At 33.6% G+C, this 27503-nt stretch overlaps 1 protein-coding gene across 1 annotated transcript in view; it reads right to left on the bottom strand.

Moving 5' to 3' along the window:
* Window positions 1-27503, bottom strand: part of LOC145241430 (uncharacterized) — a 36907-nt gene that overhangs the window by 8846 nt on the left and 558 nt on the right. Inside the window, exons 2-4 of the mRNA XM_080104380.1 lie at window positions 16118-16319; window positions 8911-9072; window positions 1031-1147 (exon numbers count right to left, since the gene is read on the bottom strand). Of these exons, the coding sequence (XP_079960506.1) occupies window positions 1031-1147; window positions 8911-9072; window positions 16118-16319 (481 nt within the window). The remainder of the gene's footprint in view (window positions 1-1030; window positions 1148-8910; window positions 9073-16117; window positions 16320-27503) is intronic.

Raw genomic sequence — 27503 nt, forward strand, 5'->3', positions numbered from 1 at the left:
TAAGGGACTACTGTGAATTAGGAACCATGCCCTAATGACAGAAACACTAGAGGTCGACCTCCAATCTTTAGTATAATGGGGATGAAAATGCTGCCCAGACTAAGCTTGTTTCCTTCAATAATTACAAGAAACCGTCTCAACCACCAATAACTATAGCTAAAGATACATTACTTGAAAGTACTTCTTTCAAACTCCTCAACTTAATGTTCATAGGGAACATGAGTTGGAACAGATACATCGAGAGCATTGCAAGTGCCGCTGGAAGAAAGGTGGGCTCTACCTTGCTAAAAAGTTACTTACACCTGAAAGTATCCTGTACCTCTACAAGGCCACCATTCGCCCATGTATGGAGTATTGTTGTCACATTTTGGCTGACACACCTGCTGGTAGTCTCTCGCTCCTGAACATGTTTCAAAAGAGAGTTGCCGAGTCCTGCTACACCCAGGGTCTGCCAGCAATCACCTGATTGCACCAGGGAATCACCACACTCTTTAGCACATCCAGGTACACTTTGGTGTTGATTTTCAAGCCGACTTCAAAGATGTGAAGTGGCATGATGTGGCCCTCACTTGAAATCATACCAAAGACCATAACTGTGGTTGAAAACATTTTTTTTATCACCCTGGATACATCCCTGTTATTCATGGCAATCCAGTGATGCATTTTGAGGGTGCTGGCAATGGTCCTGATGCCATAACTTTGATCTGTAGAGAGCATGAGTTGAACAACTGTGCATCTCCAATCTCGCTTGTTGAACATTGTGTCACTTTCAGACATGATAGAAGGCTCCTATCGTTCTTGGAATTTGTATTACAACTGACTAACTAGTACATGGTCTGCAACAAAAAAATAAAGAAAAATTGGTTTTCATTAAATGGAAATGAAATCATGTCTTTTCTAGGCTAACAATTTCATCATTCCACCCTGAATATATATATATATATATATATATATATATATATATATTTAATTAATTTCTAAAGATAAGTTTTTCTTTCAAGTAAAAGAGTGAAAATTCAAAATGACTTACCTGTACAACCATTTTGATCTCGAAGATTTAAATTGCAATTAAAATTCATCAGGTGAGTTAAGACATTCAGCGTGTTGGGACCACAGATCATACAGGCTTCCATTAATGGGGTGCAACCTGTTAACATTCAGGGAATAAAAGATACATTTTAGCATTTGCTTTGGCATTTGTTATAATGGAAGAACCTAGCACCCCTCAAGCACTAAATGTTAAATGCTAGTTGTGAAAAACATCGATTGAAGGAAAGAGAGAAAAGAAAAAGTTTGACACACAGACGGGGGGGGGGGGATGAAAATAAATAATTGTGTGCTTGTCAGTGAAATACTCTTTCCATACTCACACACACACATATATATATATATATATATATATATATATATATATAGAGAGAGAGAGAGAGAGAGAGAGATATAATATAAAGCTGAACATCTGTGTGTGTGTCTGGTCATGAACGTGACATGGTCTTCGGCCCAAGATCAAAGTGTAGTATCTGTTCCGGCAGTTACTGCAAACAAAGACCCTATGTGGGGGTGACCCCACAGATAAGACCTTGGTCAATGTAGGGGCAACCCTTCATACCAATTGTCACTATCCAGCTCCTCTACTCCCCGGGGAGTTGGTCCCCATTTCCCCTTCACTCCTCACATTAAAAATCGGCCTTGTGCCTAATTTGCTCGGTGGGGGAGCAAATAAATACTGTCTGGTCACAAATAGGCTCCTATGTGGTTGACTATTATAGAAAACTGATAACATATGATAGATGTATCGAGACACAGGAATGGGTATGTTTGATCTGGCATAATGATGATTCATTAAAATTGTGGGGTCTGCATACGCGCCTGGTTCACAATGTATGGAAATAAAAAAATTTTTAAATTAAAAAAAAACGTTTACAAGTGTTTTTGATATAGATGTACATAATACTTGGATAAGTATGTTTTAACTTAAATAGGGATGGTATAATAAAATTGTGGGGTTTGTGTTCACTCCTGGCCTCCATAGAATGAAAATAGGCACAAATTCTAATAAAGACTTTTCATATCTATCTGCATAAGTATACTTTGATAATTATGTTTCAGTTTGAAGAAATATGGTATAATAAAATTATGGGTTTTTTATTCGCGCCTGACCTCCATAGAATGGAAATATGTTACAAGGTTTAACAAGGTTTTTAATATAGATCCACAGACTATTGTGATAAGTGTTTCAGTTTCAGTGTGAACAGGTATGGTATAATAAATTATGGGGTTTATCTATTTTATTTTTACTTTCATCATATTTTGCTTTGGTTTTGATACCCCAAATTCGAAGCTATCTCTTTACAACCCTTCCTTTTCATAAATCAGAGTCCATTTTCTGTAGGCTGTTTTTGAACCCAGTCAACGACGGGTACTTTTGCAAGTATATATATATATATATATATATATATATATATATATATATATATATACCATGTTAAAAATATTCAAGAATGATAACTAATGAATTTAATGATGCTATTAACAACGCTCAATAAAAGAACAGCAAGATATATATTAACATAAATAAATTTACATGGTCGCAACACTGGACATGATAATGTTTCGGACAAATAGTCGGTTAAAAGCAGAAGTTCTCATCAGGCGACTTGATAAATAGTTGTTTTCCACAGACGGTTCTGAGAACTGGTTTCTTCTGTGGAAAGCAACCATTTATTAAGTTGCCTGACGAGGACTTCTGCTTTTAACCGACCATTTATTCAAAACATTAGCATGTCCAGTATTGCAACTATGTAAATTTGTTATATTAATTAATATATATCCTTCACTGGACTTTTTGACTATTTCTACAATAAACCTTATTGTTGTACCCAACCTGTTGGTTGATTAATTATTCCACCCTCAGACTTATTACTTGCTTATATCAAAATCCACAATATAGCAGCATTAAAGCATACTAGCGGTTCTTACCCAGGTTGTGTAGGGAATTCCAAATCTTCAACATTTATTAAGTGTAAACATTTCAGATTTATTTTACGTTACAATCAAGAGCTTGAAGTATTTCATAGGAAAATGGTCCGGAGTGTATTTCCATCAAAGGTTAGATCATGCTGGCTTACATCTTTGAAAAAGAACTGATAGTAATCATACAGTAAGGATGGTTTATAAGGAGTAAAATCTTTGTTTGAATAAATAACACGTACAGATGTTGGCAAGTTGAAATGTTCATTTCCACTTTCTATATTTGTATATTTCTAGTAAGTATTATTTTTTTTATTGGAATCCTTTGAGATCAGTAATTTGTGTATTTATTTATTCATTTGAAACAACAGCTATAGAGATCAAGACAACAGTCTGCAAATAAAAAAAATAGCTCAGTTAGTTTTACGCATGGGCAAATTCAATCATAGCTAGAAGTGATTTAATTTTAAATCTTTTTAGCTATTAGTCAGGTTGCCTCAAATGGTAGGAAATGCAGCTGGAGTGCAAAAATGTTTTGGTTTCGATTCTAGCTGATGGCACCCCAAGTCATTTTATTTTTTTTTAACTTTAATCAGTACTATATATATATATATATATATATATATATATATATACTAGCAGGGGTACTCGGCGTTGCCCGAGTGTTCGTTTCTGGGACGGGGGGGGGGGGTTAAAAAATGTTATGGTAGGTAAGTAGGAAGGATCAAACCCGGAGTCATGAGTAAAAGTAGGAAAATAAAGTGTGAAAAAAACAAAAAACATCTGCAACGTTAACAGTTCGGCCACCAAGAAAAGTCCATTCCAGTTGTTTAGGAAAAAAAAAAAAAAAAAAAAAAACGACTACGGTAGGTCAGCGCGAACGTGAAAATATAATGTGAATTGTCCAGCACGCTAACCACTACGCCACAGAGCACTGCAGCTTAGTTTAGTGATTTTAAATAACTTCACATGAAAGAACTACGAAGCCAAACCGGTGTTCTCTTCTCAACTGTTCCTTGTGAACGATCCCCAAATGGTGTTAAGTGGTGGCAGGGGGAGGAGGAATTTATTAGAGAGAAAATATTTTACCACTTCCATTGATCTTAACCGATTTTGGCCGTGACTTCTCAGCAGAAAAAGTATAGAAATCTAAGATTATCGAGGAATTTGAGAAATAATAAGCCTATAACACACCTCAGATATTGTTCTGCCGTTTGTGCATATTATATTTGCATCAAATATCTTGATTTTTAATCCTATTAATTTCAAAATCAGATGGGAAAAAATGAGTTCATTTTATTTATATAGAAGATTATATATATATATATATATATATATATATATATATATATATATAAAGAAAATGGACAATTTCCTCTGTAATAACAAATATGAAATCTGCATGAATTAAAATATATTTAATTGTATTTTACGACCCAGCAACTAATTTTGAGCAAATGTGTTTCAGTTGAAAACATTATATGTATATATATATATATATATATATATATATATATTAAGTAATGTGATTTATAATTTAAAAATTAAAAAAAATTTTTTTAAATTTAAAAATCAAATTTTAATTAAATTAAAAATCAGTTTCATAAGAAGGAACAACAACAAAGTCAATTATCTGTACGATCGTTTCGGAAATCCGTGCTTTTTATTTGTGGTATACATGAAGTCACGTACAACAATTATACATAGTTTTTTTGGTAAGCACGGTCTCCTCATCAGCAAATTTAGGAGGATTTCTATTGAATTTAAAAGACACCAAAAATAAACCTAGCATTAAAAGTAAGGCAGATGAATCTGAAAAATTGAAGTAAAAGGTTTGGATTTAAAATTTATAAGAAAATTAGTATAGGTTAGAGATAGAAATGAGTAGAAAAAATATATATTTTTTTTGAATTTACATAATAAATTTGATTTTTTTTTTTTTTTTTACAAAGGCATAGTTACCTTTTAGTTTTTCTTTTTTTGAAATCAGGAACTGTATTTAAAGTAGTCATTTAGATGTTTGCTATAGCCTTTTATTTTATTGAATGATGAATTTTAATATTGAATTAGCTCTAGGACATTAACTATCGAGCTTATTATATATCTAAATTACAACGAGCATTTCCTGTATTTTAATTAAACTAGTAATTTCACTATTACATTAAAATACACTTAGCTCTTTAGACTATTATTCTAATCTCCTTTAAATTATATATATATATATATATATATATATATATATATATATATATACATACACACACACATCGAAATTAGTATAAATTCCAAATATTACGAAAAATGATCCAATAGAAAATAATTATAAGTAAAAACAAGCCGCACATCCCCCTCTTGTGCTGCATGTGAGATGATGCCACAAAAAATAGTGAAGAAATGATGAATGTGAGAAGTGTGAAGGGCCAACGTTCCTTCACATTTTTGACAAGTTTCAGAAAAATCTAATGGATGGAGCAAAAGCTATGGGGCAAAATATGTCATTTTTGACCATTTTCAGCCATTTTTGACCTCTTTTTAAGCCCCTGAGGGCGCAACGGGGATTTTTGTAAAAAAAAGATTTTTTACTGAGTCCATCTATTTAATGAAATACAATTTGTGGCAAAATTTCAGGAAAAACTAATGGGCGGTTATCTGGCAATAGTCCGGACTAACGGACGCCACTGAAAACATAGGTCCCTCTCCAATAAATCAGTGGACCAATACAATTTATCAAATTAATAATCATATGTTTTAATATGGAAGAGTCATACCACATCAACAAAATAGAAAATGTCAAGTACCGGTGTCTATGATTTTTTTTTTTTGTTTTTTTGCGAAAAATAGATCTAGAATATATTCTGCTGGATCATTTTTTCTAATTTTCGGAATTTATACTAATTTTGACGTTTAAACTTATAAACATTGATTGCATAGCTTACAGAAGTAGTTTTTCTTTGTTTTGACTTTTTTATTGATGCTTACAAAAATTGTTGATTCCCTATCACTGTTTTTACTGATATATTTATATTAGAAATAAAACAAGTCAATTTTCTTAATCGAGTTACCTCCCCTTATAATATTAAGGCGTGTGTAGGGGGTGAGTTACAAAATATGGGAGGTAACTCAGGATAGAGTTATCTCCCGTGATCAGAGAAAAACTGGTAGATGTAATCAGTTTATTATTTTGATAAAAAATTGCAGCCTCTTTCTTCAATATTCGACTATTATTTAAAAAAAATAAATAATAGTTAAAATATTTTTTTTTTCCTATTTACTTGCCTACCCATGCGAGCACAAAGAGGCACAAGGTCAGCGTTTTTAACATGGCGGGAAAAAGCCAGCTCCTCAAAAAACGCACTGTTATGGGGCAAAAATAAAATTGACTTATTTTACTGACAGAGAACTGAAAAGATGTAGTGTAATATTAGAATAGATACTATACTTTGCTCCTTGTCAAAATGCTAAGAATCAATTTTTTTTTTTTTTTTTTTAAATTTTATTTTACTACATATCAACCCTTTTTCAGGATATTTAATATCGAATCCAGACATTTTGGTGAAAAAAAAATTTTGTTTCAAGTTCTTTATATTTTCCAAAATTTATAAATTTGGTATTTGTTTCTTTTTTTACGGAATATCATAACTTTTCCGGCTATTTAATACTAAATCCAGTCTTTTTGGTAAAAGTTTATATGCTTCAACTTCTTTACATTTTCAAACATTTATGCATGGCGTTTGCTTCTTTTTTTTTTTTTGTATAGGAAAGTGGTTGTTTTTGCTTTTGCATAGCATGATTGAGTTTTGCAATGATAAAGGAAAAAATATATAACATAAATATTTGATGCATTTTAGATCAGAAAGCCACTATCTTCAGACAGTTTGATCTAGTAGCATCAAAAAGACAACATGGAGGTAGTACACAAGTGTATATATTTGTAGAAAGTACCAAAGTAACAAAGAGTCCGGCCAGAGGTTGCTTCTGGATTGGACATAGTGACTTCTTCTGTTACCACCAATATTCATAGTCTGAAAAAGTCTGTTGTGATATCCAGATGTGATTAGGATGAACACCAAGTGAATCGTTTGAAAAGTTACTCTTTTTCCCTGGTTCGGTCATGTTGTTTTAGGTTTTGCAGAACAGAGTTTTGCAAAGGGAAACGACAAAAACATTAACATCAATGCTTTATGCCTTTTAGGTCAGGAAGACAATTCTTGATGCCTTTTAGGTCAGGATTGGTTGGTTGGTTGTTTTTGTTTTACGTCATATCAACCTTTTTCAGATTATTTAATGCCGAATCTAGTTATTTTGAGGAACAATTTTTTAATGGAGTATATTTTTTTTTTTTTAAGTCAGATTCTATTTAACCCATAGTTGGGACCCTAACAGGTATTACCACTCCGGGTCAGAGTGGACCTGGGAGCAATGGCAATTAAAGGGTGGCTCCACACTCCCCAAGGCCCGCAAGGTGGGGCCTCACCATCGGATATAGTTTTAGGTCATATCCAGGACCTTTAGGTCAGGAAGACAATATTTGATGTCTTTTAGGTCAGGAAGACAATATTTGATGCCTTTTAGGTTAGGATTTGGTTGTTTTTGTTTTATGGCATATCAACCCTTTTCAGGTTAGTTAATGCCAAATCCAGCGATTTTGAAGAAAATTTTTTTAATAGAATATATTTGTTTTCTTCAAGTCAGTTTCTATTTAACACATAGTTGGGACCCTAACAGGTCAGAATGGACCTGGGAGCAATAGAAATTAAAGGGTGGCTCCACATTCCCCAAGGCCCCCAAGCTGGGGTCTCACCATCGGATATAGTTTAAGGTCATACCCAGGACCAGTTTTAGGTCAGGAAGACAATATTTTTAGACAGCCTGATCAGGTAGCTAAGGAATAAGGCAAAAACCGTTCTATTTGATGAAATGGACACACACTACTTTATTTATAGAGTGAGCAATTTTTTGACTTTCAAGGCATATCGCCACTTGGAATGAAATGGGCTATTATTTGAGATTGCATGTGTAATATTTTAAAAATCAAAACTTGTGAAACATCAAGAACTTACAGGAATTGCAAATGTAATATCTCTAAATTTTTTTATGTTTTCTTTAAAATATATGACGTAAAAAGTATTTCACAACTACTTTTGACTCATTTTCCATCATGGAAAATAAAGAACAAACAAAATAATCTATATATAAAAAAGCGAAAATGTATGTATGTATGTATGCTTTTCCTCGATGTCCACAACTTCTTAAAACTTTTTATATCATCTATAAATTGTAATATCTCAGAGTTATCCACGGAGCTTGCCTGTCTATTTAATTTTATTGACTTTCAAACGTTAATTATTCAACATTTCCCGCATCGGCACGCGTTACATTCGGTTTTCGGTATAAAAAAAAGCGAAACTCGACTCTAATCACGAGCCGAAAACCAGTTTAAAAAACAGCCTTGTGCCTAATTTGCTCAGTGGGGAAGCAAATAAATACAACAGGCCGAAAGCTAGTTGTCTCAAGAGAGCTAAGTAATGTTTGTTCAATGTCGACTTTGTCATATCAGACTGTAGCTTTCATTTTGCTCCTCCGAATAAACAGGGAGCGGGTTTTTAAAAACAAACAAACCGATTTATTCACCTCATTCAAAACGATCCCGCACAAAATGCTTACTGCTGAATACCTATCGCCGTCACGTCAATCAAAAACGCGCACCTGTTTTTTAACACTTTACTATTTTCCAACTGCACGTCGTGAAGGCTTCGTTTTTTTTTTTCACGGGCACCTGTTTTTTTTTCACATTTTCGGGGTTTTTTCACATACCCCGAAAAACACCCGGGCAATGCCGGGTACCCCTCGCTAGTGGAAAATAAAGAACAAACACAAAAAATCCATTATAGGAAGATTACGAGGAGTTATTAATCGCAATAGTTTATTATTTGTACAAACCGGCATTGTCTTGAGAGTCGACTACACTGCCAAGGTTCAGCAACGTTTCTGTCATTTCTGATGAACATCTTACAGCAAGGTGAAGCGGGATCCGGCCAAAACGGTCTCGGGCATTTACAGGGGCGCCAAAAGATAACAGTTTGTAAAAAATGTCTTTGATGTCTGCCGAAAGATAGAAAGGAAAAGTATTGCGTTACATTTTATTATACACATATATGTGGAAACTGGAGTCATTAAAAATAAGCTGTTTTTAATAATTCAAATTTCAAATATTAACAAAGCTTTCTAAAATCAGAATATCATTTTTTATTCACTTGGCATTGCTGAGTGTTATGTTCTTGGCTAGTGAAATTTTCATCTTACATTTGCTACAACACCAGATTGATTGAAAAAAGATAGAAAAAAATTAGATATTTTACCGGATTTTTACTTGAAATTCTGATGAAGGATTATATCTTTCAAAATTAAATTGAAGAAAAAGTCAATTGCAGTGTATTAGCATGACAAGTGTATGCTGTATTTTCGTGGACATCGGCAATATTACATACCTAATGTGCTTCAACAAGTCCTATGTTTTTTATTTGTGGGTCAATTTTTAAAGAATTACATTGAAAGAGAATAAAATAAGCATTCCAATGATGTTAATCTATTTTTCTTTTATGTGTTCAATATTTTTATGTTCCAAGTTAAAAATGAAAAACGGTAAAAAAAAATGACGACAACAAAAAGGGAAAATGTTTTTTCAATGTTTACATTTTTTATGTTATGTTTGGGTACATATGTGCGGGGTTAAATTTGATTGGATATGTCTGAAATTTTACAGGCTATATAAACAAAGAAGTCCATCTCTACTGGTGTTTGATTTTTATTTTTACGACCACAAGAAGCAAAGTTATGACCGGACAAAGTTGACAAAGAATATTTCAAAATTGATATGATCAATCTGCTTATATCAGGATTGGTTGGTTGTTTTCGTTTTACGGCATATCAACCCTTTTCGGGTTATTTAATGCCGAATCCAAAGATTTTGAAGAAAAATTTTTTTAATAGAATATATTTGTTGTTTTCATGTCGATTTCTATTTAACCCATAGTTGGGACCCTAACAGGTACTACCACTCCGGGTCAGAGTGGACCTGAGAGCAATAGTAATTAAAGGGTGGCTCCACACTCCCCAAAGCCCACAAGCTGGGGCCTCACCACTGGATATAGTTTAAGGTCATATCCAGGACCCCCATTGAGGGACTTTTACCCTCTGCAGGGGGGCAGTCGGCGTATTCTAATGCCCCACCGACAGGGCCACGACCACATGAAGCAAAGTTACAACCGAATAAAGTTGACAAAGAATATTTCAAAATTGGTATGAGAAATCTGTAGATATCTACCATTTTCATATAGATAATAGTTTCAGAATTATTTTCATGTATAATATGTAAATATTTGATAATTATTAATTGTGCGGAATTTTATTTCAAATGATATCTTTTATAGAAATCAAATCCGCTTACAGAAAAACGGTTGCTAAGCGCATCATGCGCTAAAGCATTCTCTTAAAAATAGAAAACTGTGTTTCTGCTTTCGTCTTACTAGACTAGTCATTTTTTATTCTGAGTTTGTCAATTTAAAAAAATTATTTCCAAGTTTTTCAAATTTAATTTCCAAACAATACTATTTTGTTGTTTTTAACGCTTTTAGTACACATGCACTAAAAGCGTTAAAAAACAACAAAATGTACTAAGTACATGCGTTTAACTACTTATGTGTACTTAAAAAAACAAAAACAAATACATAACAAATAAAAAAGGTATTTGTGCACTTATGCTACCATGCTGAAATAATAACATTTAGAAACCCATTCTTAACATGGGGAAGGAAGGGTGTTTTTTGTTCACTATTCTGTACTTTTACCTAACAATTAAATAAAAAAGATACCGTGAGACTTGAATTTATTTTTAATTCATTGTCAAGACTATTTTTTCTCATATATAAGTATATACTAGCAGTTCAGCCCAGCTTTGCTCGAGCCCTATGTACTGTTCATAACTTAATGCGCATATATATATATATATATTAAAAAGTTTGACTCATGTCCAGGTAACCTACATCTCAAATTTTAAGTGTTTAGACCCAAAATTGGCGGAGGAGTTTGGTAGAGTCTGTAAAGATCAACTTTCAACTTTGATCTCTTGGAAGCCAAATTTTCACCCAAAAACTGATTAAAAAGCTTGCTGCGTGTCTGAATACCCTTTACGTAACATTTCAAATGTTTAGACCCAAAATTTGCTAAATAGTTTGCTAGAGACAGCAAAGATCAAATCTTTTAAACTTTGACCCCTTGGTAGCCAAATTTTCGGCCAAAAACCAATTAAAAAGCTTGCCCTATGTCTGAATACTCTATGTAAATTTCAAATGTTTAGACCAAAAATGGGCTGAGAGGTAATTTTTTTTTAAAACTTTGACCCCAATTTTGACTCCTCAACATTTGTTTTATGCTCAAATCAAGTTAAAATGTGTGATCCATGTTCAAGGGACCTACATCTAAAATTTCAAATGTTTAAACCCAAAATTGGCGGAGGAGTTTTCAAAGGTCAAATCGTTGAACTTTGACAGCCAAATTTCTGGTCAAAAATTCATTAAAAAGATTTTTCCAAATCTCAGTACCCCCTATGTGAAATCTTGAGTCTGTAGACTGAAAATTGACAGAGTAATTTGGTAGGGAAATGTACACACAGACAATTTTACTTTTATATATATATGTTTTTTATTATTACAACCCCAACTTAATTCCTTACAAATTATTTCAATAGACAGGATAAAAATTATCCGTCCATATCATCAGATCCTGTCCATTGAAAAAATTAATGACTTAAGTAAAGACACTTGAGGTTATAATAAGAAAACATTTGGCTCTACTAATGTATTGAGCACTTTTTATCCTTATTTTTTTACCACATATTTCTCATACATATATATATATATATATATATTTGGGCAACATTTTTTCTCTCATGTAAGTTTCATTGAACAACAGAGATAATTCCTGTTTGTTTTTCCTTGCAATTTATTTTCTTCTGGCGGGCCAATGTATGAACGTTCTGTTAGAGTGTAAAGTCACAAACGTTTTTAACTCCCAGGAAGTAGTCTTCAAGCTAGTGATGAAATTAAAAATTGTGTTTGGTGAATTTATTAAAAAGTCGATTAAAATCATTTAAAAATCATTAAAAGAACTTAAGTGTGCCTTCCCCCTCATAAATAATGAGTCTAAGGTTGGAGGTTTGCCAATGGTTGAAATGTGTTCATGTATGATGTTTACTTTTTTTACTGGCAGATTTTTTTCTATGGATTCTTGTAGATAAATCTATCAGCGTTGGCTTTAACTTCTCTATTTAGTACCAAATAAGTTTAAGTGTGGTTTTAATATATATATATATAAAACACTGAAGCAGGCACACAAAATTTACTGAACAACTTAAAACAAATTTCCTAATGAATCTCAATAAGGACCATCCACCTGACTTACTACAAAATGCTAGTTTTATTTTGGTGTCTTAACCCCCCCCCCTTTTTTCTGCTGATGAGGAGCTGCTAGAAGCAGCTTACCCTGTCTTGACAGAGTTCAAAATAGACTTCGTAGCTTAGTGGGGGATGCCCTTTTTTCTTCTCTGCATCCTCTTTCTCACAGAAGAGACGTACCAAGCCTGTCCCTGCTTGATCGTTATTTTCATGGCAGGTGCTCATCTGAACATAGATATCTGCTCCCCCCCCCTCGCCAGACTTTCACAAAAAACACTCATCTTGCCAGAACCACTATCAACAATTACCCACACTCTTTATCCGTGCCTACACCCAAACGTAGATTCCATGAATAGGGCTTCGTTCTTAGAACTGCACGCTTGTGGAACTCTTTTCAGTTTGCCTGCTTTCCAGCTGACTACAATCTGATTGTCTTCAAGTCCAATGTGAACAAGTTCTTATTGAACCGTCCCCCTAAGTAATCCAAGTTACAAAATTCCCACTAATGTTTACTATGCTAAAATCACAATGACAATATACTTATTAACCCTTATCCTCGAGTGGCCTTGATAAGTGGTGACCCCCATGTAAAAATATATATATATAAGGTTGGTGCAAAAATAATGTCGTTTTTTTTTTTTTACTTGCCGTTGAACATTATTTTTGCACCAATCTAATATATATATATATATATATATATATATATATGATGAAAATGATGGAAATAGTATTCCGACAAAATAAAAAGGAACAAACCGTATTATGTGTTCATCAACGTTTCGTCTTTATTTCAAGACTTCCTCTGGATGAATGAGATTAAGAAACAAAAAATACCAGTACAAAATATTTGAAAATGTTTCACGTGCACAAGGTTTCTTCTCTTTAACAGCGCCACCCCTCCTCCTCCTTTTTGAATTTCCAACGTCTTTTTTCCGTTTCTCTGAAATAGAACTGCGTCACACTGTGCACGTGAAACATTTTCAAATATTTTGTACTGGTATTTTTTGTTTCTTAATCTCATTCATCCAGAGGAAGTCTCGAAATAAAGACGAAACGTTGATGAACACATAATACGGTTTGTTCCTTTTTATTTTCTCTCTCTCTCTCTATATATATATATATATATATATATATATATATAAAATAAGAATTACAATTAAGTTGACAAAGATAATTCAAAATAGTAAACTTAAAATATATTATAAATATTAAAGACTTAATATTTATAAAGTAATCCTAACCAGATGTAAAAGCTCAATAAAACCAAATAGGAGATAGAGCTTTTGGTTCTCCTTTTCAAAAATTAAATGTTTTTAACCCTTGTTAAAGTGTTTTTTTAACATGTTTTATTTATTCCTTGTTCAAGTAAATAAATAAATTATAAGTATAATAATACTATTAAAATAATACTTTTAAGAACTATTCTATGATAGCATATAAAATTATCTCTGTAAATAAAATAGTAGATATATATGTGGTAATATTTAACTGATAAACTCTTAAACTGCTGGTCACATAACAGTGAAACTAACAGAAAATATGAATAATACACCAAGTAAAATCTTTGTTTGGACGGATGAATAACGCATACAAAAATGTCGGCAAGTTGAAATGCAAAATGTTTATTTCAACTTGTCGACATATTTCTATCACTTTTGCGCACGCACAGATTCAATAATAGCTTGAAGTAGTTTAATTTTAAATCTTTATCAGTAGATCGTTCAAACGGCTGATGCGCTAAATGTTTTGGTTTGGATTCTAACTGATGGCACCCAAGACATTTTTTTTCTTTTAACTTTTGAAATCAGTACTATACATATGTAAGACTAAATAGAGAACTGGCTCTGTAATAAAAAACACTAACCCTAACCCACAAACTTCGGGTGCCCTCCAGCTATTATAGGAATAGACAGAAGCATATATATGCGGAAATAACACTCATGATGAGAACAGTAGTCCAGAGTGCAATTAATGAATCCTCATCTCAAAAATTCAGAAACAAAGGATTCTAGTAGATTCTGGACAAAAACTAATAAGTGAAAATTTATATTTTTGTCAATTCAGTAACAACTTTTGAAATTATAAAAATTTGGGGCTTGGGGTATTTTTAGAGAGGTTACAGGGTAGGTTCATTTTGCTATGCTAGTTAAACATAATTGACCACTTACATGAGAGAATATATAACGAGGTGGGGGGGGGGTCGATTTATGTCCCCTATGGCTCTGTAATAAAAAACACAAAATCTGCATGAATATATTTAAGCATATTTTACAACCCACAAACTTCGGGTGCCCTCCAGCTATTATAGGAATAGACAGAAGCATATACATATAAATATATATATATATATATATATCTATATCTATATGTAGAAAAGACAAAATGGCTGTGCACGTTTTCGTATGTCCAGCAAAGGCTTTTTCGCCAGGCTTCTCAGAAAGGGGGGAAGGGGTTACTATTCTTTAGAACTTTTCATACACTCCCTAGATTATAATATCTACGATTTGTGAACGGGCGTCGTCTCTAGATTTATTTGGATAAACTTTTATAAAATTCACGCTATTCCATCCTCTCGTGTGTTCGTTTGTGTTTTTCGTATAAAAGCAAAACTAATAGCGGTGAATGTCACTCGCCGACCTTCTTGGCCGGGAACTCCAGAGAAGCAATTAGCTTTGATCAATGAGCAGAAAACCCTTCATATCAAACAATTGCTATTCATTTGTAGAGCTCCCCCTTCTTGGGGAAGCAGGGGGGGGGGGGAGCTGGTTTTCCCCAACGTCGTGGGGAAACAAATTAATAAATAATAAAACGGCGGAAAGCTGAACTGGGTTTCAGCCAACGTTCATTTCTGCATTCACTTAGCAAGTTAAGATTTTGATTGACATCGATAAATTTGAACGCTTTCCACTTCCTATAGCTTCGTAGCGTAGGGGTAAAAGTTCATTTTTTTTTTTTCACTTTCTTTTCCACCTTTGCATCACAGGTTCAAACCTGCCTGCCTACTAACATTTTTTTTCCAAACACCCGGCCAACGCATGTCACGGGTTCGATCTTGTCTGCCTACTAACACATTTTTGTGCTCAACACACACCTCCAAACACCAGGGCAATGCGGGGTACCCCTGCTAATATATCTATAAAAATGAGTGTGTGTGTGTGTGTGTGTGTGAGGACACTTCTCAACCTATATACTCAATGAATTTTTGATCTACAGACTTGAAATTTGGCATATAGGATATTCAGACGTGGAAAACTTTAACTAGTTTTCATCCGCAAAAAAGGGCTACTAAGTGGTCAAAAATAACAAATTCGTACGTAGGAGACTATCGGATTTTTATCTGTTAACTGTTTAATGACAGCGCATGCGTGATCTAGATTTGTGACAGCTTCTTTATGTTATGAATAAGATTTTTTGAAAAAACTTTGTAAGTGTTGTGTCAAGCTGGTGTAATGGTTATCATATTTGACTCAATGTCTTTAGGTTTTGGTTTCGATCTCAGCTTGAGTTTTTTTTTTCTTACTTACAAGAAGTGAATCGTTTAGAAAAAAAAAAAATATTTGCATGCATATGCATCAGTTTCTGCATTAATTAAAATATAATATTCATGCGTATTTTATGAGCGGGCAACGCTAGGTGGCCTGCTAGTAAATATATATGTGAGTTTGTGTGTGTATTGATTTGGAAGCTTTACTTACCATCTGTGAGGGTCTTCTTTTTCTGTAGAACTTCCAGAATCATGTGAATAACTGAATTGCCATATTCAGTCTCAAAGTCTAAGATACAGCCATGATCCAAGATTCGATTTAGCCGCTGTACATCAACAGACAGAATCGCTTGTTCGAGATCGTTTTCACATGAGTAAGAATAAGCAGAATCTTCGTATTCAAATTCCAATGCCTATAAAAGAGAGAGAAAGGAATAAGTAAAGCATGGGTTATGTCCCTTACAATAGGTTATCTTGGAAGTAAATGCAAAAAACCCCGGAAATTGGTAATTTCCAAAAATACCGTTAGGGCTTACAACATGGCCGCCAGAAGAGTCACGTGATCCGGTTGATCCAAAACATGAATCGTGCAAATGGAAAACGCAGCCTTGAAGGCAAACTTTGACAAACAATCACAATTTGTTTGTATTTAATTTTTTGTTGATATAATGTTGTTATAAAAATAGGCAAACTTTGAGAAACAATCTTAGGTTGTTTTTAGTTAAAACAGTGTTTATAAAAAGTATTTTATTCAGAACAAACAAGTGGTCGACTAGGTGTATCAGAATTTTAGGCGGAATTTTTGACACCCCCAACAAAAAACTGCGAATAAAATATATAAAACTCGTAATTTCTGTTTTTAAAGTGGGTTGTCAATTTTCTTTATGAAATATACTTCCAAAATAAACTATTACAGTCGTTTAAAACATAATAGAAGTATTATTTTTTATTTTTTAAAAACAATGTTTACAAAATGTCTACGCACGTTCGTTTAAATATAAACTGTTTTTTTTACATCATATTTTTATAACATTACATCTTAAAAAAAATGAACACCTTGTTTTAAATACCATTTTTATGAAAAACTCTGAATAAAATTTTTTATAAACACTGTTTTAAAAAACAAACAAACTGTGATTGTTTCTCAACAAAAAATTAAATGACCGTTCTAAATAAATTATTTATTATTATGATATTGAAAAACTGTTTTTGTACTTAATTATTATGCTTGTTTGTCAAAGTTTGCTTTAAATTTGCATTTTCCGGTTTCGTAATACGGCGATTCATGTTTTGGATCAACCGGATCACGTGACTCTTCTGGCGGCCATGTTGTAAGCCCTAACGGTATTTTTGGAGATTACCCGGAAATTTATTAGCATGTAAATGGACATTAAAGCAATGATGATGATAAGAATTACTTGAATAAAATGAACAAAGACCAAATGATTTTGGTATTATTTGGATTCTTTGTATTACTGTTCTCATCTTTAGTGTTATTTTCACAACCTTTTGATTAATGTAAGCTCCAAGCTGCTTCAGATCTATCATGTCGGACTCCGGAATCTGCAGGGAATGTTGAACAGAACTCTTTAATCCATAGAGATAGCATACTATTGTTCCATCAACCATTATTGGACAGAAGCCCGAAGTAATTCACAATTGTATTTTTAAGTGCTGCCTGCACCGTGGATTGAACCTTCAACTCTGGTGTATCTTGTTGGATTCAGGAATCTGCAGAAGCCTTTATTTAATCCACGAGGGTGCCGTGCTCTTGTTACATCAGCCACGACTGAGTAGAGGTTCTAAGTTAGTCGCAAATGTATTTTGAGTGTTGCCCGTGCATAAAGGGTTCCGTTTGAAATTCTGTGCAGATTCCAGAGTTTAACAAGATACACTTGAAGCAGGTCGGAGGTAACATCGACCAAAAGGCTGTGGAAATAACACTCATGACGAGAACAGTAGTCCAGAGTGCAATTAATATGAATCCTCATCTCAAAAATTCAGAAACAAAGGATTCTAGTAGATTCTGGACAAAAACTCATAAATAAGTGAAAATTTATATTTTTGTCAATTCAGTAACAACTTTTGAAATTATAAACATTTTTTTTTGTCAATTCAGTAACAACTTTTGAAATTATAAACATTTGTTTTTTTTTTGTCAATTCAGTAACAACTTTTGAAATTATAAACATTAGTTTTTTGTCAATTCAGTTAACAAGTTTTAAAATTCTAAAAAATTTTTTTTTTTGTCAATTCAGTAACAACTTTTGAAATTATAAACATTTGTTTTTTTTTTGTCAATTCAGTAACAACTTTTGAAATTATAAACATTTGTTTTTTGTCAATTCAGTTAACAACTTTTAAAATTCTAAAAATTTTGGGGTTGGGGTAATTTTAGAGAGGTTACAGGGTAGGTTCATTTCGCTATGCTAGTTAAACATAAATTGACCACTTACATAAGAGAATATATAACGAGGTGGGGGGTGTCGATTTATGTCAACTTACATAATTGAATGAATCTCTTTTCTATCTCAATATGAAACTGGTAAGTTTTTTACAAAAATGTTTGTAATCCCAACATGAGGGCCATTCCAAAAGTAAAATTTCCTATTTTTTAACTCAAAAAGTTGAAGAGCTAAGAAGACTGGAAAACAAGCAACATTTGCGCTCGAGAATCTACTTTTCTACATCATCACCACCATTTTCAAAGCATTTTTGCCTGTCGCACTAGTTGTAAAGCGCTCGAAAAATATATGAAAGTAGGATCATTAGCTCAGTAAGAAAATTGGTAGTGATATAGGTCTTGGTGTTTTTTTTTCCATTCTGTAGCCAAGCATGACTTAAAGTCATTTATTGAAGGGGCATTAATGGTGTGGGAAGTTAGTATGTTCCAATCAGGAGTAACTCTGCTAGAGAAAAATTGGCCATGGGAGCCAGGATGATGCTGGATCTGAAGTTGCCTTGCCAGAAGCAAATCCGTGTTGTTCACAAAGTTGTTTTTCTTGAGGTGGTAAGTAATGTTCTTGGATATTAAGGCACTTAAAGATCTTGCAAACAACAAATGGGAGAGAGACTGGCGTGTAATTGGCCAGATTGGACTTGTCAGCTTTCTTAAAACAGAGAGGTTACAGTAGTAGACTTCCACTGACAAGGCACATATCCATTGGCGAGACTAGTATTGAACAGCATGCAGAAGAGAGTAATGAGGATGTGGTCCAATTCTTTGTGATTTGTCAGTCCTGATGGATTGCAGTTATTTTGGTTTTTTTTTAAAGAACTTTTTGCTTTAGTTATGATGACCTTAAGTTATATATGCTTGGGAATGAATGATGGAAGGGAAGATGTATCTTCTTTCATGAAGATACCGTAGAATTGTTTATTTAGCACATTGATCCTATCCCTATCGTTGCAAGCAAAATACCCTTCCCCTTTACACAGATTTGAGATACCACATTTGGTTTTTCTCCTGCTATTTAACGTAGTTCCAGAAAGCTTTATTGTTGGAATGTGTCTCTAGCTAAATTGGACTCAAAGTCGTTCCTAGCTTTTCTACTTGTGTGAGAAGCTTCATTCCTGGCCGTGATCTACCTCTGATAGCATTACAAGTTGATTTTTTTTCTTTAGATAATTGTTATTTTATCAATTTGCATGAAAAGAGTTATGCAAAAGATGCTTACAACTGTTTGAATTATGCAAATACCATCAATAGTTCAAAAGTTATGAGAATTTTAAGTTTTTAAGTGCCAAAATTTAGGTTTTTCTGTGGACATTTTTCTTTAGAAAAAGTGGGCTAAATTACGGACCTCAACATTTAAAAAAATTTGGTAATTTCGCCATAATTTATTTTTCAAGCTATTCTCATGAAACTTAGCACTCTTATGTAAAATTGAGTGCTCCTCCTGATTATGCAGTCAAATCTGATGTATCTCTTTACCATAAGCCATGAATTATAAATTCAGATGTACAAATTTCAATTTTTTTTTTAAACTGGCGCATGGTATCATACAGTGGTTGTCTATTTATGAACAAAACTAATTATAGTAGTATTTACATAGAGCTTTATTGAGAATAGGCATTTTCCTGCCTCCTCATCAAAGGAGAGCTTAATCTTGGGTGTAGCCATTGAATGCCTAAAGAATATTCATGGGCAGTAGTAAACTACTCCCATCAAAGAAAGAAAATTGAGTAGATATGAATTAATCTCAGAAATAAATCCAAGAAAATTGTTTATATAGATTTTGGATTTCTGTAAAAGATGGAAATTCCTATAGTCGATCAGAACTTATGCATCTTGGGACCAGTCTAATTTTCAATTTTGTAAATCCTCTCTATCTGGCACAAAATATACCCCTATTTTCTGAGATGCAACCATAAATCGTACTTTACATGAATCCTCGATGTAAATTTCACAGTACCAGGAATCCTGATAAGCAATAACTATATATTCACCAGTTGATGGTAATTTGTCATTTCTATAGTTGTTTTATTGAAAATTCAATTATGTAAACAAAGAAATAAAACGGTAATTTTTTTACCTTGTTTCCACCTTAACATTTAAAATGATTACTTTTGTAGGTTTTAGGATATGCTGAAGATGAATATCTTATTTAATTTTTCTGAAAATAAGTAGTTTTCCGGATATTAAGCAATGTCATTTCTTCTGTTATTGCTGGTGGCCATCTTGGTATGCACAAGAGCAACCCTAAGAAACTATGCACAAACGCACATACCAAGATGGTCACCAGCAATAACATAAGAAATGACATTAGTTACTATCCGGAAAGCTACTTATTTGTGGAAAATTTAAATGCGATATTCGTTTTCATCATACCCGAAAACCTTAAAAGGTAGTCATTTTAAAGAAAAATGTTAAGGTCGAAACAAGGTAAAAATTTACAAAATGCATCACAATGAAATTCTTTATCGAACTGGCTAATTATTATTATTATTATATAGATATCCTTAGTTAAAAAAAAAAACGGGTTTGTTTTACAGAATTGAAAAAATGGTCTTGACAATGAGTTAAAAATAAATTAAGTTTCACAATATCTTTTTTATTTAATTGTTAGGTGAAAGAACAGAATAGTTAAAACACCCTTCCTTCCCCATGTTAGGAATGGGTTTCTAAATATTAACATTATTATTTCAGCATGATTGCATAAGTGCACAAGTACCTTTTATTTGTTACTAGTGGGGGGTACCTGGCGTTGCCCAGGTGTTTAGAGATGTGCGTGTTGGAAAAGGGGGGGGGAGTAAATCAAAATAAAAGAATAAGCGAAGTAATAAGTTAAAACTTCTTAAAAAAAAAAAAAAAAAAAAAATGAACGTGATGCAAAACAATGTTAAAACCTCTGAAAAAAATCTGAAAAAAAAAAAAAAACCAGTGAATCCGAAAAAATGGCATAAATAACCCTGTATTGTTTGGAAATCAAATTTGAAAAACTTGAAAATATTTTTTTAAATTGACAAACTCAGAATAAAAAATGACCAGTCTAGCAAGACGAAAGCAGAAAAAGTTTTCTATTTTTAGGAGAATGCTTTAGTCAGCTCAGCGCATTATGTTAGCATTAGCAAGCCGTTTTTCTGTTAATTTCTATTAAAGATAACAATTTAAAGAAATTTTCGCACAATTAATAATTATCAAATATTTACATATTATACATTAAAATAATTCTGAAACTATTATTTATATGAAAATGGATGATATAAGCAAATTTATATCAATTTTGAAATATTCTTTGTCAACTTTGTCCGGTCATAACTTTGCTTCTTGTGGTCGTAAAAATAAAAATCAAACACCAGTAGAGATGAACTTCTTTGTTTATATAGCCTGTAAAATTTCAGCCATATCCAATTAAATTTAACCCCGTGCATATGTATTCAAACGTAACGTATGAAATGTAAACATTGAAAAAACAGTTTCCATTTTTGCTGCTGTCATTTTTTTTACCGTTTTTTCATTTTTAACTTGGAGCATAAAAGAAAAATAAATTAACATCATTGGAATGCTTATTTTATTCTCTTTTCATCAATGTAATTCTTTTAAAAATTGACCCAAAAATAAAAAATATATGACTTGTTGAAGCACATTAAGTACGTAATATTGCCGATGTCCATGAAAATACAGCGTATGCTTGTAATCCTATTCCTAGCTTTTCTACTTGCGTGGAAAGCTTCATTCCTGGCTGTGATCTATCTCTGGTAGTCATAGTTGTCTTCTGTGCTGAGGTGGCAGATCTAGGAGTATTTTTTCTTAATTTTATAAAGAGCAGCACTGTTCATCCACAGAGGTTTTCTCTTTATAATGCATGGGTTTACAATCCCTTGTGGATGTGCATTTTTCCATAGCATCTATAGCAGATTATTTCAGAAAGTCAGCAATTTCTTGAGTACTTTTGCTTCTTAGAGTATCCTAGTTCAACCCAGCATAGTTCCCCTGACAGTATAATCTGCCTTATAGACATAGGTCTTGCTAGGGGGAGTATACCGATGGCCAAATGAGAACTTGAAGGAGATGCACACATGATCACTTGCACACAGAGGATCAAGGGTTGTTAACTGATCGACCATCTCAAACTCATTGTTAAACGAGATCATCATGTGTAGGGGTTTAATCTCCTCTGAAGCCGGTAGATCGAGTTAAATGTTGCAGAAAGTAAGCGTCCCTGACACACTCCACAAACCTCTCTCCAGGAATTCGGGTGTGGCAGTCAAGTTGATAGCGGGATGATTAAAATCACCTGCTAGTTGACACGTCAACACTTCATAGAAGATGTTCAAGAAAGAATCTTGGGTAGTTTTTTTTTTATCCAATGGGAGTAGCAAGTGCTGGGTTACCACTTCTGTAGAGACTATCAACTAACAACTTTGCACCCCACCCCACAACAGTGAACCATGAAGTGCTGGATTCTGAACATATCTGCCGGGCATTGAGTGAGGATTTGGCGTAGATGCAAGTGCCCCAGGTATTGGTTGCAACCAAGTCACTAGTGAAAAGATTGTAGCCAACAGTGCTCATTGTAAGAATATCTGTTATATGCCCTAGGTTGGGTTTAATTTCTGTAAGGATCACAATGTCATAGTCGTTACTGTGAGTAAGAATAGTAAGTTCATTATATTTGCTCATTAAAGAATTGTCTACATTAAGGTAGTATACTTTGAGCTTGTCTCCTTGAAGGTATCTTTATGTTCTTTTAGTTTGATGTACTGTCATGGGATCTGGATTGGGTGCCTGCTCTATGATCCTGCTCCACTTGATGACCCAATGCCTAGTAGGGGTCTTACCTCCAGACCTTTAGGAGCTGGGCCTATAAGTTTTCGGAGCCAATCTGTTGGTTCTTATTTAAGCCTGGCCTTATGTAAACTCTGCTGTATATCTGGTTGGTGCTGTTGTGTAATTCCTTCGGCCTGGCTAATATTTGCATCTTTTCAACAAGAAACTCAAGGTCAACTTTCACTAGTCTTCTTTTACACTGACTGAGAGGTCCTAGGTGGGCACCCTTACTTCGCTAACTATCAGTTTGAATTCTCCTTGATCATCTCTTGAGCAACTCGGGTGTTCTCTTCAGGTGTCTGATTCCAGAAAGTTAAAAACAATCAAGTTCAACTTTTATGTCTTCAAGGTCCTTCAACCCTACCATAGGGCCTTGCAGAAGTTTTATATCATATGAAGCCTTTGCAAGGCAGCCAAAATGGATAGTATTTAAAGCAATGTCTTTTTTTTTTTTTTTTTTTTTTTTACATGGTAGTCACCACTTATCAAGGCCCGGAAGCCACTTGGAGATAAGGGTTATTGCGTGTACAGTAATCAATGGGATAGTATCGTAGTAATCATTAGTAATGGAGATTTGATAACGTGTCTTACTTAAGGGGGCGGTTTATCAGGAATTTGTTTATGTTGGACTTTAAGACATACAGGTTGTAGTCAGATGGGAAACACAAATGGAAGAGAGTTCCACAGGCGTGCACTTCTAAGAAAGAAGCTTTGTTCATGGAATCTACCTTTTGATTTACACAGATAACAAGTGGGGAAAATTAATGACAGTGGTTTCAGCTAGACGGGTGTTTTTTATGAAAGATTAGCGAGGGGGGGGGACCAGAGATTGGAGCTCAGACGAGCACTTGCCATGGAAATAACGAGAAAACAAAGACAGACTCGCAACGTCTCTTCTGTGGGAGAGAGGTTGCAGGGAAGAGAAAAGGGCATCTCCCACTAAGCCACAAAGTCTATTTTGTAGTCTGTCAAGGCAGGATAAGCTGTTTTTAGCAGCTCCTGCCCAGATGTGGCAGCAGTACTCCATCCTTGGACAGACTTGACTTTTATATAGATAGAGAATTGCATCAGCAGTGAGATATCTTCTGGAGCGGTAGAAGGATCCTACCATTTTTCCAGCGACCTTGGTAACAGACTTTACGTGTTCCATTTCAGGTCAGGAGTAAAGGTCAATCCCAGAAGCTTATCAAAACATGGAGCCTCCCCTAGACGAGAGCCATCCATTTCAATTACATATTTTATTCGTATTTCTCAAGTTTAGATACTTACAATGAAATAAATATTAACTTGAAATGACTCCTCATGTAATAATATTTAACATAAGAAACATTTTGAATGCCTACACACAATTATTTTCTTATATCACCTCAAGACTAATTTTAGAGACACATATATATATATATATATATGATTAGTCTGGGTGCCCGGCTTTGCCCGGGTGTTTGGAAATGTGTGTTGAGCAAAAAAATAAAAAGTAAAAGTGCTAAGGGACGTACCCATACCATGAAGGAGGAAAAGAATGTGAAAAAAAAAAAAAATCCCCCAAAAACGTGACGTCTTTGCTGTTGCGGCCATTGCCAAACCAGTGATGTAGGTTTAAATTAAGGCTAGACAATCGAAAAGAGGGGATGACTTTCGAAAAAAGCGACTCCTCCCTGTAGAAAAGTGCACAGTCGAGGGTGGTGTTTTTGGTCAATTTTTCGATATTTGCCTTCCAAAGTTTCAAGCTTCAAAACGATACCGATCTTGTGAAAATCCGTCACCTCTGTCGAAAGTTTTAGGCAGGTATACAAACATACATTTAAACAGACAGGTAAAATTTATATTACAGATACTTGATCAATTTGTGATTTTTGGAATAAGATATTTTCGTTTTCTGATAGGTATGTACAAAGATGTTTTTCTGTATTTTTCTTGGTAAATGTTTTCTTTAACTACAACAGAACACCAACCAATAAAATTTGTTTTTTTTATAGGTTTTCGGGGTCGCTGACAACGAATCTGATATTCAAACCCGTCGCAAATTTACTTAAACCCTGAACCCTCGCACTATTTTGTGCCAACTCACCGCCATCGTTTATGCTATTCTTACATGATGCGTTCGTGCATGGACGCGCGTAGTAAGGTGACTTGTCACATCGCAGAAGAATTTTTAAGCAGACATTTGAAATAACAAGTTTTCAAAAACAACAAAATGTGGTTCATTTTTCTTTGTTACGTAATTTTTGATGCTTTTTAATGATCTAAAAAAAAAAAAAAAAAAAAAAAAAAAATTAAGTTTTCACGAGCGGCCTACAAAAGAATTTTTATTTTTCGTTTTTTTTGAGGGGGTTAATTCAATTATAGAACTTGTACAACATTTAAGAAGTGCTTCTACAGTTTAATTTAACGTTTTTCCGCCCCCCCCCCCACCGTTTTACCGTAAGTAACGCGTCCAAACACTGAGCAGAAGGCGCGACGCGACACTACCCGTCTTACCCCCCAATGTAAACAGATTTTTTGTGAAAAATTAAACAGTTCTTCTGCTCAAACTGCAGAAGCACCTCTTAAATGTTGTACAAGTTTTATAATTGAATACCCCCCGCCCGCAAAAAATAAAAATGTTTTTGTAAATCGCTCGTGAAAACTTAATTTTATTTTAGATCAATTAAAAAGCATCAAAAACAACGTAACACAGAAATATGAACCACATTTTGTTGTTTTTGAAAACTTGTTATTTCAAATGTCTGCTTAAAAATTCTTCAACGAACGCATCATGTCAGAATAGCATAAACAATGGCGGTGAGTTGGCACAAAATAGTGCGAGGGTTCAGGGGTTAATACCATGCAAACGGTAAATTTGCGACGGGTTTGAATATCAGATTCGTTGTCACCGACCCCGAAAACCTGTAAAAAAAAAAAACAAAACAAAACAACAAAAAAAACAAATTTTATTGGTTGGTGTTTTGTTGTAGTTAAAGTAAACATTTACCTTTCTTTTTTAAATTGGGTCTGGACTTGCAACTAAGTTTTTCTGATTCCTCAAAAAGTTCCAGATCTTGATCATTCGTCATAACACATAAGCACGTGGACACTAATGGAAAAAAAAAAAAAAAAAGTCATAAATACAAGACTTGCTCTTCTGTACATGACATGTCTCTACACAACACACGTGGTTTAAACTGCATGGAAGAGAAAAGTTTTTCACATTATATTTTGAGAATAAATCTCCAGTTTAGTACGTCGTATTCCTTCACAAAAAAAAAAAAAAAAAAACTTTTATAAATATTTAAGTTTTTCGCTCACATGCCTTTATTCCGTCATATTTTAAGTGCAATTCAAACCGACATAAATGATTATACGAAAAACAAGTACATTAACAATTTTGTTTTTACTTTATATTTAATTTTCATTATGTATCAGCAAATTTTAATTATGAAAGTGTCCCTGAAAAAGATCTCATACTTGCAGAATACAAAGCATGTTACATTTTAGATACGATTTTTAAGTTAAATTTTATTTTTACCGTATTTTTAGTTTATCAAATTGTTAGGAGAAAGTACAGAATAGCTAAGAATGGGTTATTAAATAATAACGCTATTATTTCAGCACGATCCGTAATTGCAGACGTAGATTTTAGGCAACTTTCGTTTTTATGAGTTTTGATGCAAGAGAGGTGACTATATGATGTAGGCACACAGGGCGGAATGAAGATGCCATATTCCAAAAATTACGTAAATTAATCAATTGATTTTTATTTTAAACAAAGAAAATCAAGGTTTATAAGTAAGCAAAAAAAAAAAAAAAAAAAAAAAAAATGGGTTGAATTCAAGATAAAAACCCAAAAAATGTTTAATTACAACTTTTGGGTTTGTACTACTACTGCAACTGCACGCAGATTCGAAAAAGTTGTCAAAAAACAAATGTTACTTTTCTACCTAACTGGATATGTTTTCAGTGTTTTCAATGTAACATGTTTATTCAGCTCGAAAAACATACATTGTTTACCGATGTATTGGAAAATTCAAAATGGCGCCCGACTCTCTCTTTAACACGGTAAGTTTGGGAAAAGGTGCTATAAATATAAAACTAGACAAAATACTGCTAGAAACTCGCTAAATATATATTACCGTGACATAGGTTGCTATATATTCGGTGTTTTTTTTTAAATAGTATTTTGTCTAGTTTATTATTTATAACACCTTTTCCCGAACTTACCGTATTAAAGAGAGAGTCGGACGCCATTTTGAATTTTCCAATACATCGGTAAACAATGTATGTTTTTCGAGCTGAATAAACAGGTTACATTAAATAAAAACACGAAAAAATATATCCAGTTTGGTAG

Source organism: Euprymna scolopes, chromosome 20 (assembly GCF_053919585.1).
Source record: "Euprymna scolopes isolate OS-2025 chromosome 20, ASM5391958v1, whole genome shotgun sequence".
Lineage (NCBI taxonomy): Eukaryota > Metazoa > Mollusca > Cephalopoda > Sepiida > Sepiolidae > Euprymna > Euprymna scolopes.